The sequence below is a fragment of the Neofelis nebulosa genome, chromosome 4 (assembly GCF_028018385.1).
Source record: "Neofelis nebulosa isolate mNeoNeb1 chromosome 4, mNeoNeb1.pri, whole genome shotgun sequence".
Lineage (NCBI taxonomy): Eukaryota > Metazoa > Chordata > Mammalia > Carnivora > Felidae > Neofelis > Neofelis nebulosa.
Genome location: NC_080785.1, coordinates 157,134,051 through 157,150,129, shown reverse-complemented (window position 1 = coordinate 157,150,129; position 16,079 = coordinate 157,134,051). Strand labels below are relative to the sequence as shown.

General features: G+C 53.9%; 2 protein-coding genes across 2 annotated transcripts; both read right to left on the bottom strand.

Annotated features, from left to right (window-relative positions):
• Positions 1 to 2,522: 2,522 nt before the first annotated feature.
• Positions 2,523 to 9,975, bottom strand: TMEM221 (transmembrane protein 221). Its single transcript, XM_058727526.1, has 3 exons — positions 9,404 to 9,975; positions 7,135 to 7,220; positions 2,523 to 3,961 (listed from the first exon to the last, which is right to left on the bottom strand). Exons 1-3 carry the CDS (start codon positions 9,721 to 9,723, stop codon positions 3,492 to 3,494), a joined length of 876 nt encoding a protein of 291 aa, XP_058583509.1. The 5' UTR covers positions 9,724 to 9,975; the 3' UTR covers positions 2,523 to 3,491.
• A 1,728-nt stretch (positions 9,976 to 11,703) lies between these two features.
• On the bottom strand, positions 11,704 to 15,808 carry NXNL1 (nucleoredoxin like 1). Its single transcript, XM_058727527.1, has 2 exons — positions 15,388 to 15,808; positions 11,704 to 12,180 (listed from the first exon to the last, which is right to left on the bottom strand). The coding sequence occupies exons 1-2, from the start codon at positions 15,711 to 15,713 to the stop codon at positions 11,850 to 11,852; spliced, it is 657 nt and encodes a 218-aa protein (XP_058583510.1). The 5' UTR covers positions 15,714 to 15,808; the 3' UTR covers positions 11,704 to 11,849.
• Positions 15,809 to 16,079: the final 271 nt, after the last annotated feature.

The window sequence follows — 16,079 nt, the reverse complement described above, 5'->3', positions numbered from 1 at the left end:
GTTAATGCTTATTTGATTTTGAGAGAGAGAGAGAGAAACAGAGCACGAGCGGGGGAAGGGCAGAGAGAGAGAGGGAGACGCAGAATCCGAAGCAGGCTCCAGGCTCCGAGCTATCAGCACAGAGCCTGACGCGGGGCTCGAACCCACGAACCGCGACATCATGACCCAAGCCGAAGTTGGCTGCTTAATTGACTGAGCCACTCAGGCGCCCCCAAGGTTACCTGATTTTATAAAGAAGGAAACTGAGGTTGCAGGCTGCATGACTGTTCGCTGGGCCAGATCTGTCCCAGTTCCTGGAGCACCAAACCCTTATCGGGTACCCAGGACACCGAGCAACCTGAGCATCTGGTTCCAGCCCCGGGACAACCTGATTCCGGCTGAGATACGAGGACGCTTGGCGCCCCTTCCAGGGCACGACTGGCAAGGGGGGCACATTTCGGCCGGGCTATGGGCATTGTTCCCAGCTGGCCTTCTGAGCCGGAACCTTGCATAGCTTCCCAAGAGGATGAGCAGGGGTCAGACTGGGATGAGGCTCACGAGCTCGTGGGGTGCAACATTCAAGGAGCTCGTTTTAGTTCAGAGGCCCATCTGCTCCCGCAGGAGGCCTGAGAGCAAGTGCCTCCTTAATTATTTTTTAATTGGGGTGAAATTCACATCACACAGAACTCGCCATTTGAAAGCGGACAATTCAGTAGCATTTTGTGCACTGACAAGATCATGCAGCCGTCACCACTGTCTAGTTCTAGAACATTTCTTTTTTTTTTCTTTTTTAATGTTTATTTATTTTTTGAGAGAGAGAGACAGAATGTGAGCGGGGGAGGGGCAGAGATAGTGGGAGACACAGAATCCGAAGCGGGCTCCAGGCTGCGAGCTGTCAGCACAGAGCCCGAGGCGGGGCTCGAACTCATGAACTGAGAGATCATGACCTGAGCTAAAGTCAGACGCTTAACCGACTGAGCCACCCAGGCGCTCCTAGTTCCAGAACATTTCTATCACCCGGAAAGGAAACCCTGTCCTCACGAGCAGTTAGCAGCATTCTCTTCCTCCAACCACTCGTCTGTCTCTACAGATCTGTCTGCTCTGGACGTTTCCTATGCATGGAATCACACACTGCGTGGCCTTTTGTGTCTGACTTCTTTCCCTCAGCGTGATGTTTTCACGGTCATCCACCTTGCAGTGCTGTGTCAATGCTTCGTCCCTTTTTATGGCTGAGTAAATATTCCATTGTATGGATCGATCATATTTTTTTGCCCACTTACCTGTTGAGGGACATTTGGGTTGTTTCTACCTTTTGTGACTAGTGCTGCCGTGAACGTGTTTGCGAAAGAGTTTGTTGGAATCCCTGTTTTCAATTCTTTTAGGCCTCCAATTTTGCACCCACACCCCGGTCCTTGCCCTGGGGACAAGGCTGAGGGGGTCCAGCTTCTGGTTCCCCTGCCCGCTGCAGGAGATGAGGCACTCCTCCCTGGCAGACAGCTGTGGTCCTCCCTCCTCTGCTCCTCTCCCACCCTCTCGGAGCCCTCGGGGCCTGCCCCATTCCAGGGGATTCTCCGAAACCGCAGTTTCCAGGGTTTCTCGGTCACCTGCTCTGGCCTGGAGCCCACTGTGAACTTCCAGCCATCGCCACCACGTAGCCTCACAGCCTGGGCCTCGGTCTTCCCATCTGTAAGTGGGGTTGTCCTGAAGATTCACCGAGGCCAGGAAAGTGCCTGGCATGTGCCCGCAGCACCAGGCTTGTGAGAAGGATGGGACACTTATTCTTTTGTTTGTTTGTTTTTTAAAGTAAGCTCTATGCCCAACGTGGGGCTTGAACTCATGACTCCAAGATCAAGAGTCACATGCTCTACTGACAGCCTGTCAGGGGCCCCAACATTTATTCTGGTTTTATCTTCACTGATATTTATCATGCTCCCCGAGAACCTATGTTACTGGCTACCCCACATGTCAGGCACCCTGTGGAATGTTCGTGTGTGTTCTCTCTCCACTCCCCCAGCAAGGAGGTGTTCTGTGCAGCTTCCTGGTGGCTCTGGGAGGTGGCAGCCGGAGACAGTGGGCCACCTGGGTCTGGGTATATCTGATCAGCAGGGTCCCTGCCAGGGTCACGCTTGGAGACTAACCGCCCCCCACCCCCCCACCCCCCGTCGCCACTGCTGGGTGCTGTCACCTCTCTGACCTTTGGAAAGGGTCCTAGGGGGGCTTTGAGCCACTATGTGGCTGAGTCACCTCTACTCCGCGAGCCTTGGAGTACCTCTGTGGTCCAGGAAGGGACATACTGGGAGAATTCTGGGGATATCTGTCCATTTGGGGTCGGGATGAAGGCCAGGCATCCATCCCCCCACCCCCGGTGAAATTTACATACATGAGGATTTGTGGGACCTGGGTCCCTGACTGAGGTCTACAAGGAACATACCCTTGCTCCCCACTTCTGCCTCCTCACCCCCACTCCTCTCACTCCATCCATCACCCTGGGCCTGGGCTTGGCCACACAGCATGTTTGGATGTGGCTCAAGTGACAAAGGAGATAGTGAGGGTTGGAGTTTATTTGAGGGTCGTGCAGAACGGGAGGGGGCAGGGCCAGGGCCTCTGGAGACCCTGAGGGCTCTGAGTTATCCACTCCAAGCCTTGTCAGTTTCGTGAGCCCCAGAAAGTGGTCATCGACCCCGCCTTTTCCTGCCACCACGCACCCCACCCGACTGACAATGGCACAGGTTGACATGCGTGGAGGACCTACTGTGCACAGGCACCTGGAATGGCTTACACCGAGTCTCACAGGAACCCTAGGAGAAGAAGCTGCTTCTGTCCCCATTTTATAGACAAGGAAAGTGAGACACAGAGCAGCGAAGTCTCTGCCACAGCCAGAAGTCTGGGTCCAGCCCCTCAGGTTTACCCGTGGCCCTGGGTTGCTCTGAGCTCAGCACACACAGATTTCAAATGCTCACAGCCCGGAAGACGTTGCAGAGTCTGAGACTTGCACTGTCAGCAGCATGGGGGTTACAGAACCCAGGTTCAAATCCTGCCTCTGACGCTCAGTACTGGCCATGGGACTCCTGGTGAGTCACTGCCCCTCTGTGGACCTCGGTTTCCTCATCTGTAAAATGGATGGAGACATTTAGAGAACCACGGCATAAGCCCAACCCTCCCTCCTGCCTATAACATCTGGATAGCTACATTTCCCAGCCTCCCCTGCCGCGAGATGTGGCCACGTGACTGTTCTCGCCAGTGAGGTATAAACAGGAGGGACCCCAGGCTTCCCGGGGAGATTTCCAGAAGATACCGATCCTGCCCTGGCCTCTGCCTTTCCCTCTGAGAGGAGATGAAGGCTGGAGCCCTGGCAGCCATTTTGTGCCATGAAGCAACCTTCATGACAAAAACCAGGGATGCTGTGAACTGAGAAATCAAGTCATACTGCTACTATGGCTGAGCCTAGACTTATCTTTACAGAATCCTCTTCCTGCTGCCTGATCCCAGGTCTCTGTCCCTGGTCCCTGGGTTCACACCAGGGTGGAGTCCTTCCCTGAGCCCCCTGGCCTGTGGCCCAGCATGCTGCGCATCTCATGGGTGATCCCTTCCCAGTGCCCCCTGCCAGCTGACAGTGTCCGGTGCATGCGGGATAAAGGCAGGCTGCCCTCCCAGCCTCCTCCCTTGGCCGTAGGCACTGTAGCAGCACCCGTGGGTCTGACGGGGTCCCCAGGTTCTGGGAAGGATGAGTAGGGGGTCCGGTGGTGGGTACCCTGCTGGGGTTGAGCCCTGGGGCTGGCCTTGGAGACTTCAGCAGGACGGACAGGATCATCTTCAAAGTGTGGTGGGGACAGTTCGTGGAGGCCACGGCGGGTGGCCCGGGCAGCTCGGACCAGGGTGTGGGTCAGTGCTGCCACCAGGACCAGAGCACCCACTCCGAGGATGGAGGCAGCGGATGCACCTGTCTCGATCTCAAAGAGCAGCAGGGCGTAGATGGACAGTGCTGGAAAAACAAACGGCTTTCATTCACTTAGTCCACAAACGTTTGCTCCCCAAACCCTGGGAGAGCTCCCCAAAAAGAGGGCAGTCACAGACACCCATACAACATGCTAGGCACACAGCTTCACCCATCTAATCCTCTCACATCGTTGTTACATCGTTGTCACATCCATTTTACTATAAAATGGTAAACTTCCGTGCCTTATCATGTGTACTTGACTACAACTGAAACAACCCAGATCTCAGGCTTTCTGAATCCTGGTGATTAACTTTCAGTGGATCACAGCCCCTCTCTGGCCTCAGGTTGCCGGTCTGAACAAGACTGTTGCTGACCTGACCTTGAGGACCGACCTGTACTAGTTTTCTGTTGGCCTGTCCAACGCCCAGTTGGCATCATTCTTTTTGATGAGGACCGTCCTGTGCATTGTAGGACACTGAGCAGCTTTCTACCCACGAGGCACAATAGCGTTCCCTCCTGCCCTGTCATGACAACCAAAGAGGTCTCCAGATATTGCCAAATGTTCACTGGGTCAGCAGAATCAGTTCCCATTGAGAACCCCTGGTCTAGTCCTTACCCTCACCCTGATTGCTAACGTAGGAGCACTGACCCACCTCTCTGGCATCAGTGTTGTGTATGGTACCAGGCTTGGCCAATCAGAGCATTGATTCCTCCGGTTATAGTGATTGGTGCAGGGCTAGCACATGATCCGAGCTCAGCCAATCAGAGCCTGTCCTGGGACCGCTGACTGGGATACGGGTAGGGAGGAGTTTTCTTTTTTTCAACGTTTTTTTTTATTTTTTTATTTTTTTATTTTTTTATTTTTTTATTTTTGGGACAGAGAGAGACAGAGCATGAACGGGGGAGGGGCAGAGAGAGAGGGAGACACAGAATCGGAAACAGGCTCCAGGCTCCGAGCCATCAGCCCAGAGCCTGACGCGGGGCTCGAACTCACGGACCGCGAGATCGTGACCTGAGCCGAAGTCGGCCGCTTAACCGACTGCGCCACCCAGGCGCCCCAAGGGAGGAGTTTTCTTACAGCAGCAGCAGCAGGGGCCTTGGTAGTGGAGAAGCCCAGAGTGAATGGAAGACTTCTTCACACTTTGTGGGCTGTTTTTATGCTTTCTTCAGCTCTGTACTTTTGTTTTAAAAAAAAAAATTTGTTTTTATTTCATTTTTCAGGGGGGGCAGGGGCAGAGAGAGAGGGAGATCTGAAGCAGGCTCCAGGCTCTGAGCTATCAGCACAGAGCCCGATGCGGGGCTCGAACTCACGGAGTGTGAGATCATGACCTGAGCTGCAGTCGGCCGCTTAACCGACCGAGCCACCCAGGCGCCCCTGCACTTTGGCTTTTAAGATGCCACACTGCATCATGTTTGACATATTAAAATGAGGCCAAGGACCCTTTTTGCTCTAAACATTTTTTAAAGCGTGTGTGTTTTGTTTTGTTTTTTTTTTTTTTAATGTTTTTTTTATTTATTTTTTTTTTTTTTTTGGGACAGACAGAGACAGAGCATGAACGGGGGAGGGGCAGAGAGAGAGGGAGACAGAATCGGAAACAGGCTCCAGGCTCCGAGCCATCAGCCCAGAGCCTGACGCGGGGCTCGAACCCACAGACCGCGAGATCGTGACCTGGCTGAAGTCGGCCGCTTAACCGACTGCGCCACCCAGGCGCCCCTGTTTTGTTTTTTTAATCATTCTTTTGGCTCTGGTCAGCAACGATGGCTAATTGGATGATTGGCTGGACGTGGTCAGGAATTCTTGCTGAGTGAGGTCACCTAACCTCAAAAAAGAATCTAAATGGGAGCTGAACCAATTCTTAATTTAACACTTAATGAGGCTGACGTGGTTACCTTTTTTTTTTTTCTCTCTTTGTGAGTTTTCTTGTATATTAGAGTGAGCATATCTTATTCTCCAAGTCTCCAACATTTTTTTTTTTTTTGCCAGCCTGTGAAAAGGCTCGAGTCACCCCTCCTCTCTCCTTTTTAAAAAAAAAATTTTTTTTTAACGTTTATTTATTTTTGAGACAGAGAGAGACAGAGCATGAACGGGGGAGGGGCAGAGAGAGAGGGAGACACAGAATCGGAAGCAGGCTCCAAGCCATCAGCCCAGAGCCCGACGCGGGGCTCGAACTCACGCACCGTGAGATCGTGACCTAAGCTGAAGTCGGACGCTCAACCGACTGAGCCACCCAGGCGCCCCTCCACTCTCCTTTTTTAAAGAAAACTCACATCTGGAGCATTTTATTAAGTCAAGCAACAAAAGTTCTGCAGAGTTCCCTGCATGTGATATACGCGTATGTACCCCTGTATTCCCATAATGAACCCTAGGCTCGCATCTCACAAAGAAATATTTTAAATATATCTTCTCAACTTCTGTTTCTCTGTCGCAGGAATAAGAGTAAGGCAATCATAGCAAATCCCTTGGTTTTCATTCAGCTGGAAATTATTTTCTTCCAGGAAAACAGGTTGCTTAGTGATCTAATGTGTGATTCAGCACCGAACCTGCAGCCCCATCAACACATTTTCCAAGATTAGAACAAAACAGAAGATGTCAGGAGTCTCTTTAAAGAGACTTGATGACTTGATTCCTTTACCAGCAAGCGTGGGTGAGAGACTGTTGAGCTAAGAAAAGTTATATTACAAGTCAGGGAAGGAAAGCCAGTGTGGCACGTTCTTTTTTTTTTGCTCTGCTTTCTGTTTTGGGATTTACAACTGCATTTCTGGTTTATAAAGCTTTTTTTTTTTTTTTTTTTTTTTTTTTTTAAACTTAAGGCATTCTTGAGCTGGAGGTTCTGATATTTATAAGCAAATGGTTTTTGCTAAGACCAACCTGTAAAACACTATCTCTAGAAAACCACCAAGGACATGGACACTTTTGTTCAAACCAGACGTAGAAAAGCTGATGAATCCAAAAGGGTTCTGAAGGTAACTACTGCTCGTGGACCCCCCCCCCCCCCCACTGGAGTCAGATGCTTTCATGGGCTTTTGCGGGGATTCACCCTGAATGCCCTCAGCGATTCTCTAAGGCGGGGACGGTACACGTCCCCACTTCACCGGTGAGGAAACTGGGGCGCAAGGGAGTCTGCCGAAGGTCCCAGAGCAAGAAAGTGTGTCAGACAAAGCCACCCCAGCCCGGGGCTCTACCCACCCCCCCCCACATCCCCTCCCCCGGCACGCACCTGCTAAGTAGACAGAGACCCCGCAGCAGAAGAGGCCAAGGGCCACGTGTCTGAGGAGGCGGCAGTCATAGAGAAACCAGTCAGACCTAGGAGGGTGGGGGGCAGGAAGAAAAAGGGCTCAGGGGGTGGGGCTGGTGGGGGGAAGCCAGGGAGGAGAAGGAGGGGGAGCTTTGGGGGATCTGAGTTCTGTGTGAGGACCTGACCATCTATCCAGCCATCGGTCTTTCCATCTACCCGCTCATCCATCTCCTACCTTTTACTATCTACTAATTTCCATCGGCTGTTCAACCACACAGCCAGCCAGCCATTTAGCAAGGCCCTATTGATCCATCCACCCACTTATTTAAACAGCCACCGTCCGTCCATCCATCTGTCTGCCATTCACCACCCATCTACCCACCCGTCTGTCCACCCATCCTTCACCCGCCCACCTCCCGCTCACCATCAAATCGATCCAACCGACTCTCCACCTGGCCATTCATCCTTCGCTCACCGCGCACCCATCCACCACCCGTCTCCCGTGACCCACCCACGCACATCAGTCCATTCACACATCCAGCACTCATGAAGCAGCTATTACGCGGGGACACTTGTTAGACACCTGCCTTCCGTTGTTTTACAGACCACAAACTTATTTGGGTCACGAAGAGACGGAGCTTAACTCGCCATCAGAGGTGACAGAAACAGGGATTCCAGAGGGCTGAGACGGACCGAGGACTTAGTTTTGAGCCTGGCACTGGGCTGAGTGCTTCGCCGTGTGTGTTCTTCCTTCGCACTCCTCGAGGCTTAGGAAAGCCTCTGCTACCACTCACCTCCCACCGACACGGTGGAAGTGGCCTCCTCTCTGCTCTCACCTTTTTTGCACAGTGGCTGGAGGGGGTGATTGCAAACCTAAGTCAGGTCACATGCCCCTCCTTGCTCACAACTCTCTCAGGCAGAGTAAACCCCCAAAGTCTGCACCACAGCACAGAAGCCCAGGATGGTCTATTTCCCCCGATTTCCTTACCCTTATCTCCCTCATCTCTCCCTCCAGCCACACCAATCACCTCGACCTCTAACACCCCAAGCTCATTCCTGCCCCAGGGCCTTTGCACATGCTGCCCTCCCTCCCCCCCACCACAGTCCTCCAGATCCCCCAAGCTCATTCCTGCCCCAGGGCCTTTGCACATGCTGCCCTCCCTCCCCCCATCACAGGCCTCCAGATCCGCAGCCTCTTTTCCTCTTTCAAGTCTCAGCGCAAGCTTCCCCGGATGGTCCCGCCTCAACCACACTTACCCTTTCCGCTTCCACCCCATCACCCCATTTTCTTCCTTTCCCAGCATTCAGCCTCACTTGATATTTCTGATCTGGCTTGTCGCTATTGTCTACCCCACCAGGGCCGGTCTGGGTCCACCTGGTTCCTGCTGTGTCCTCTATTTCCAGTGCTGGGTCAGCCCCCTGCAGGTGCCCAATACATTGTCGACTGACTCCCTGAGCTATCGAATGAATAGTTTAGGTGGAATCTACTCCAAATGGTGGACGTTCCCATCTGCTCAAATCCATGGAATCCTGGACCAATGATTCTGGCTCTCCTCCCCGGGCATCCTGGAGGGAAACACTTGGATGTGGGGCAGCCGAGTCCTTGACTCAAGGAAGGTCCCTCACTCTACATTCACTGCCCGCCCCCCGCCCCCCGCCCCACCCCCGCCACCTCCCCAGGGTTCATGTGCCGGAGCTCAGATGCCCGAGCCAGGGCACAGGCTCTGGCTCTATCAGAATCAAATTCAAATCCAGTCCGCCCACTTCCAAATCAGGCAGCCCAGAGAGATCAGCCGACCCTGGCCCCTGTCGGAGCCGCAGTTACAAAGGGAGGCAGTAACGTTCAGCCGCCGCGGGGCGAAGGGGGTGGGGGGACTTCACTGAGCTAATCCTTGGAAAGCAAGAAGCACGAAGAGTGTGGGGTTCCCTAAATGACACGCGCTATCAGCGCAGGAGCTAGCTGACCCTGGGCCCTCTAGGAGCCTCAGTTTCCACCTCTGTAAAATTCGCACCTGCGGTAAATTTTCAACTACTATAGGATGGAGGGAGGGAGAGGTGATAGAAGTTGGGGATGGAGAGAGAGGGGAGGAAGGCAGGGAGGGATGGAAGAAAGGAGAAGGGGAGAGGGGATAAGGGAAGATCCACTCCCCCCGCCAAACCCCCCGCGCAACCTGAGGCCCAGAGAGGGGCGGCGGCTCGCCGGGCTCGCCCAGCCCCCAGCCGGGCGTCGGGGTGGAGGGGCTTGTCCTACCTGCCGGGACCCGGCCCCCGCGCCAGTTCGGCGCCCAGGTGGCCGCAGAGCGCGGCGAGCAGAAGGCTGGTGAGGCCCAACACCAGGGCGAGCGCAGCAAGCGCGGCGGCCAGAGGCAGCAGCGCCCCGGCCGCGTCCTCGGGCAGCCCTGGGCCGGCGCCCAGCTCCGGGCCCAGCCCCTCGGCGCGCATTCCCCGCAGCTCCGCGCGGCCCGCCTGCAGCTGGAACAGCAGCTGCGCTCCCAGAGCCGCCAGCACCGCCGCCGGGATGCCCAGCAGGGTCATCGCGGCCAGCACCCGGCCCCCGTAAGACCGGGCCATGGTAGGGGTCCCGCGGGCCTGGGTGGGGGGCGGTCGAGGAATAAAAGAGATGTTTAGCGGCAGAGAAGTTGGGCGGGAGTCCAGGGGCCCCCAGGAGTTCCGAAAGGGGGCGGGACCGCAAGGGGTGTCTAAAAATTGGGGGGCCGTAGGGGGATTGGGACGCCGATCGCAGCGGGGATGAGGAAGCTCCGCGAAAACTTGGGACAAAGTCTTTTCTCCTCCCTCTGGGGACCCTGCGGGCGCCCCCTCCCGGCCTCCAGGTCCTGGCTGGGCGGGGCCGGCGCGGGGCGGGGCGAAGAAGAAACCGAGGTGGCCCCAAGAGCTGCAAAAGCTCGGTGGCCGGATCCAGGGAGCCCCACAAGTCCTTAAATTCATTAAAGCGACCCCCCACTCCGCCCACTGTCCTAAGCACCTGTTTCACTGTTTAAAACAAAACAAACAAAAAAAGGAAGCTTGAACAAATTTTTAAATCGTTCACTTTTTAAAATTCTTTTTTAACGTTTATTCATTTTTGGGAGACAGAGGGTGAGTGGAGGAGGGGCAGAGAGAGAGGGAGACATAGGATCCGAAGCAGGCTCCCTGCTCTGAGCTGTCAGCACAGGGCCCGGCGCGGGGGTGGGGGTGGGGGGGCTCAAACCCACCAACCCTGAGATCATGACCTGAGCCACCCAGGCGCCCCTTAAATAATTCACCTTGATATTTGGTCTCTTTCCTGCAGTTGGCTGTGATTTCCCCTCTGTTCAACCTTTTTTCAAGGCTTTGCAGAAATGTTGCCTCCTGGGTGAGGCCCTTCTGCACCCCCCTTGAGTGGGCACCCCTATATCTTGCTACAAGTCTTTGGTTATTATTTATTTTTCAGTTTTAGAAATTGAGGTGAAGTGTATGGGGCGCCTGGGTGGCGCAGTCGGTTAAGCGTCCGACTTCAGCCAGGTCACGATCTCGCGGTCCGTGAGTTCGAGCCCCGCATCAGGCTCTGGGCCGATGGCTCGGAGCCTGGAGCCTGTTTCCGATTCTGTGTCTCCCTCTCTCTCTGCCCCTCCCCCGTTCATGCTCTGTCTCTCTCTGTCCCAAAAATAAATAAAAAACGTTGGGAAAAAAAAATTTAAAAAAAAAAAGAAATTGAGGTGAAGTGTACATGACATAAACCATGCTGAAGCGAACAATTCAGAGGCATTTAGTACATACGCAATGTTGTGCACCCATCATGTCTGTCTAGTGCCGGAATATTTTCATCATCCCTAAGGGAGACCCCCATTCCCCACCCCCCTCCTCCAGCCCCTGGCCCTGATCTGCTTTCTGTATCTGGGTTTGCCTGTTCTGGACATTTTCTATAAATGGAGCCCGACGGTATGTGACTTTTTTGTGTCCAGTTTCTTTCACTGAGCATGTTTTGGATGTTCATCTATGTTGAGAGCACATATTATGGCTGAATAGCATTCCACGGGGTGGACGGACCACATTTCGTTTATTCATTTCTACGTTGTGAACATGCACATTCAGCTATTTGTCTGAGTCTGTTTTCATTTCTCTTGGGCGCATACCTACTAGTGGAATTGCTGGTAAGTGTGGTCATTATATAGTTAACTTATGGAGGAATCCCCAGACTGCTCTCCACAGCGACTGCACCATTTTCCCTTCCCACCAGCAGCGCGCCAGGTTCCAATGTCTTCATTTCCCTGCCAACGCGGGCTATTTTCTGGTTTTTGATTACAGCCATCCCACTGGGTGTGAGATGGTATCTCACGGTGCTCTTGATTTGCGTGTCCCTAATGGCTAATGACGTGGAGCATCTTTTCATGCGCTTGTTGGTCATTTGTGTATCTTCTTTGGAGAAAAAACTGCCTGTTCATGCCCTTTGCTTATTTTTGAATGGGTGGCCTGTCTTCTTGCTTCCCCCCAGACAGCACTTTGAATCTTCTGAAGCCCTGCTGTTTCCCGGAGGTCTGAGCGCCCCCTCCCGCCACCGCCCCGCCCCCCCCCCCCCCCCCGCCCCGTCCCCGCGCTGGGGGTGGGTCCGCTGTTTCGGGGACAGCTGGATGTCTGCCTCAAGTGTCCACTGCTGTGTCCCTGTAGGGTCTGGGAGGGCACTCTTTGGGAAGCTCAGGCGTGTGCTCTGCGCAGGGGTCTCAGAACAGCTCCCCGTCCCCGCCCTCCGCTCCGCCCTCCCCCTCGGGGTCGCTCCCTCTCCTGGGGCGGCGTTTGCCCCGAGCCGCCGGGTCCACGCGGTACTTGCAGCGGCGCAGCGGCTCGGTGAGGCTCCGGGGCGCGGGGTCGTCCAGGTCCTCGGGCTGCAGGAAGTTGCGGTCCAGCACCTCCGCCGCCTCCTGCCAGTTGGCGAAGCAGGCGGGTCCCAGGCGCCGGATCTCGTCAGTTGCGTCGCGGGTGAGCACGTCCCCTCCAGGCTTGAGCACCACAACAGCCGGCAGGCGCTCCACGGAGAACTGGCGCCCGAGATCCCTGCGGGGTGGGCGGGTCAGTCCGGTTGGAAGCCCGTACCCGCCCCTGAGCTGGGGAGCCACACAGCCCTCCTCCGGGTACTTACTGAGCACCCGCTGTGTGCACTACCCCGTGCCGGGCGCTGGGGGAGCCCAGAGACCGGGCCAGGCCAGGCCTCAGTGGCCTCTGCACTGGGTGTCCAATACCTCAGACATGCTACCGCCTCAGGGCCTTTGCACTGGCCATGCCCTCTGCCTGGAGCACTCTCCCCGGACTTCTGTGGGTTAAGACCCTGTATGCTGGGTAGCCAACCTCAAATCTCAATGCCTCGCTCTCCTGTCTGCTGCGCTGTGCCTTTTAGCATCCAACACACTGCACTGTTTGTTTTTCCTCCTTTTTTTTTTTTTTTAAGTTTATTTATTTATTTTGAGAGTGTGAAGGAGAGTGCTAGCAGGATAGGGACAGAGTGAGATAAAAAATCTCAAGCAGGATCCACACGTGTCAGTGCAGAGCCCGATGCGGGCTCGAACTCAGGAACTGTAAGATCATGACCTGAGCCGAAGTCAGATGCTTAACCGACTGAGCCCCCCAGGCGCCCCTATTTTTCCCCTTTATCATTTTTGCCCACCATAGAATGTAGCTTCACTAGGGCACAGATTTCTGTCGCCATTCACCTGGGTCCCCAGTGCCTGAAACAGTATAGGGCACAGAATTGAGGCTCAGAAACTGTGTGGGATGAATGAATGAATCAATACTGATAAATGTCATAAAGAAATACCAAGCTGGGTAAGGGATTGGTGGTCAGAGAGGGCCTCTCCAAGGAGGTGATCTTTGAGCTCAAAGCTGCAGGATGAGGAGGGCACTGGGCGGCCAGGGTCCCAGGCAGAGGACACAGCCGTGCAAAGGCCCTGAGACGAGAGGGAGATTAGAGTGCAACCTTGATCAGAGGCCCTGCAGGCTCATAGTAAGGAGTTTCCATTTTGTCCCCAGTATGAGGGGAAGCCAGTGAGGAGCCATCCACGATCCTAGGAGACCCCAGACCAAACGTCCCATCTGGACCAGAATCACGCACAGACATTCTGAAGTACAGGGGGAGACCAGACTGAGCCCAGCATCCACAGTTGTTAATTTCCATCCACTGGGTTTTTGGGTGGCCCTTTTCCGGGCCTCTGCACAGAGAATGCATGGCACTTGTAAAGTCTCACAGGACTTTACAGACTTAGCAAAAAGAAATACAGGTTGCCAGACTTAGCAAAAAGAAATACAGGACACCTGTTAAAGTTGATATAATAAATAAAATAAAATAAAATAAAGAATTATATAACAACATGCAATATGCGGGACATACTTATACTAAAACACGTACTAAAAAATTATTCATTGGGGCACCTGGGTGGCTCAGCTGGTTAAGAGTCTGACTCTTGGATCGGCTCAGGTCATGATCTCACAGTTGGTGAGTTGGAGCCCCGCATCACTGATCGTGCGAAGCCTGCTTGGGATTTTCTCTCTCTCCACTCTCTCTGCCCTCCCCCACTCGTGCTCGCTGTCTCTCAAAATAAATACATAAAATTAAAAAAATATTCATTGTTTTTGTGAAATTTGTTTCTAATTGGGCATCCTGTGTTTTATCTGGGGACCCCGTATGTGGGTAGGGTAAGGAGTAGGGCGATGGGGACTCGCTCACCCTCTGTCCAGACATCTAGCCCCAGTGAAGGTTTGATTGAGAGGACCCTGCCTCAAACAAAGTCAGCAGGTCAGTGTTTGGCTATGATGCCCTCACAGCTGACATTTCTGCCCTGGGAAGGGAAATGTTACCAGTTTGCCAGAAAGATCCCCCTCGGCTGCAGAGAGGCCAGGGGGAGTGAGCAAGTGTCCAAATCTGATAATGTTGGATGGACAACGAAGGTCTCCGGAAACTTCCAACTTGTGGAACAAAATTAATGAAATCTGTAAAGTGTCACAAAGTCTGAGACGCCCGCTCAAATGGTTCAGTGCACGCTCCCATGTGTGCAGAGAAAGAAAATCTGGCAAAATGTTAACAATTGTATTGTTAATTGTTCATTGCATGCTTCTCCCAACTTAAAAAAAATTGTTTTTAATGTTTTATTTTATATTTGAGAGAGAGAAAGTGAGAGAGACAGAGCATGAGCAGAGAGATGGAGACAGAATCCGAAGCAGGCTCCAGGCTCTGAGCTGTCAGCACAGAACCTGATGCGGGGCTCGAACCCACGAGCAGTGAGATCATGACCTGAGCTGAACTCGGACGCTCAGCCGACTGAGGTGCCACACAGGCACCTCAAAAAGAAGGAAAGTTTTACCGCAGAAAAGGGGAAGATTCTTCTTTTTTTTTTTAACGTGTATTTATTTTTGAGAGAGAGAGAGAGAGAGCGGGAGTGCAGGAGGGGCAGAGAGAGAGGGAGACAGAAAATCCGAAGCAGGCTTTGCTTTTAGTTCAGCCTCGATGCGAGGCTCGAACTCATGAACCATGAGAACGTGACCTGAGCCGAAGTTGGACATTGAACCAACTGAGCCACCCAGGCATCCCGGGGGAAGGTTCTAAAGTAGGAGCAAACTGCAACACGGTTTATAGGGCAGCTCGGTGCAAAGCTCGAATCCACACACCTCTCTCTCAGCTCCGATGCCCTCCCTGGCTCCCAGCTACTCTGAGGACCACACTCATACTTATAAAGATGCAGTTTGTGGCGCCACCTGAGACCTGCGGACCTCTCACGCCTGTTACTCCTTACAGGTCCCCGATTTGGCTGTTCTTTGCCTGATGGCCTCCCAGCCTTTATCTGTGCCCTCTGCCTGGAAGCCCTTCCCTCGCTCCACTCTTTCCCCTCCTATCCTCCCTTGGCCTTGGGGTCTCTCTAAAGGCACTGCCTCAGGGAAACATCCCCTGACCCCAAACCTCAGCAAGGTCTGCCCGTGATGTTCCCACGTGGTATCCTCCCTTCGTCCTCGGGAACACAACTGCAGTTTGTTATTATGTGTTTGAGTCTTTGTGTCATGCCTGTCTCCCCAGGTTGTAAGCTCCTTGGGAGCTAAATGGAAATGGGCATATGCACCCCTCCCCCCTGTGCACCCCCCAGGCTGGGTACAGAGTGCCACACAGGCCGTGCTCATCAATTCCAGATGGAAGGGAGGCAAGAATGAACGAATACTTCACTTTCAGCAGAAATGGCTCCTCCTCCAGGAAGCCCTCCCTGGCCTCTTCTCCCATCTCACCTCCTCAGGTCATCCTCGAAGGGCAGGAAGAGCCACTTTTTTGGCATGTCCCTGAGGAACAGATCCTGCTCCTCCTCTGTGGGGTCCTGGGACACGTACACCAGGGCCAGCTGGGCTGCCCGCAGCACGTAGAACTCATCTGTGAGCCGCACGAAGAAGTCCCTGAGGATGGGTGCGAAGGCCTGGCACTGTGGGCATGACCCAGCGCCAAAGAACAGCAGCACCAGTCGGTTCTCCAGCCTGCGGCTGAGCTCAGCCTCCGTGTCCAGCTCGTCCTGGTCGCTGTTGTTGCGAATCAGGACGCGGCCAGAGAACAGGGAGGCCATGGCAGCCCCGGCCGGGAGCTGGGGACAGGGTGGAGGGACTCTGTGTGGCCCTGGGACTGCTGGCTGGCTTCTGGTCCAGGATTAGGTATCTTTAAGGAGGCCAGTTCAGGACCTCACTAATCTGCCTACACCGTGACCTGATTCTGTGCTGCCTCCAAGGGCAGAGACAGGCCCCTGTGGGCTCCTTCTCTGGAGACAGCTAGAAACCCAATCCATTAAGGCACAGGATTGCAAAGGAAAACGGTCATACTGACATACGGGTGTGAAAATATTTTATTACGTTGTGACATAAAAATATATGTGCTTCTTCGTGAACTGAATGCATTCAGTAATCCTGATTCATGATGGCTCTACAAAGTATTGTGA

What these genes read in the sequence shown, in the direction of transcription:
- TMEM221 (XM_058727526.1), bottom strand. Translation starts at nt 9,723, where the DNA reads ATGGCCCGGTCTTACGGGGGCCGGGTGCTGGCCGCGATGACCCTGCTG. An exon ending in CGGGGGCCGGGTCCCGGCAG is followed by an intron (nt 7,221 to 9,403) that starts GTAGGACAAGCC and finishes CCACCCTCCTAG; the next exon opens with GTCTGACTGGTTTCTCTATG. An exon ending in GGTCTCTGTCTACTTAGCAG is followed by an intron (nt 3,962 to 7,134) that starts GTGCGTGCCGGG and finishes TTGTTTTTCCAG; the next exon opens with CACTGTCCATCTACGCCCTG.
- NXNL1 (XM_058727527.1), bottom strand. Translation starts at nt 15,713, where the DNA reads ATGGCCTCCCTGTTCTCTGGCCGCGTCCTGATTCGCAACAACAGCGAC. An exon ending in TTCGAGGATGACCTGAGGAG is followed by an intron (nt 12,181 to 15,387) that starts GTGAGATGGGAG and finishes CCCACCCCGCAG; the next exon opens with GGATCTCGGGCGCCAGTTCT.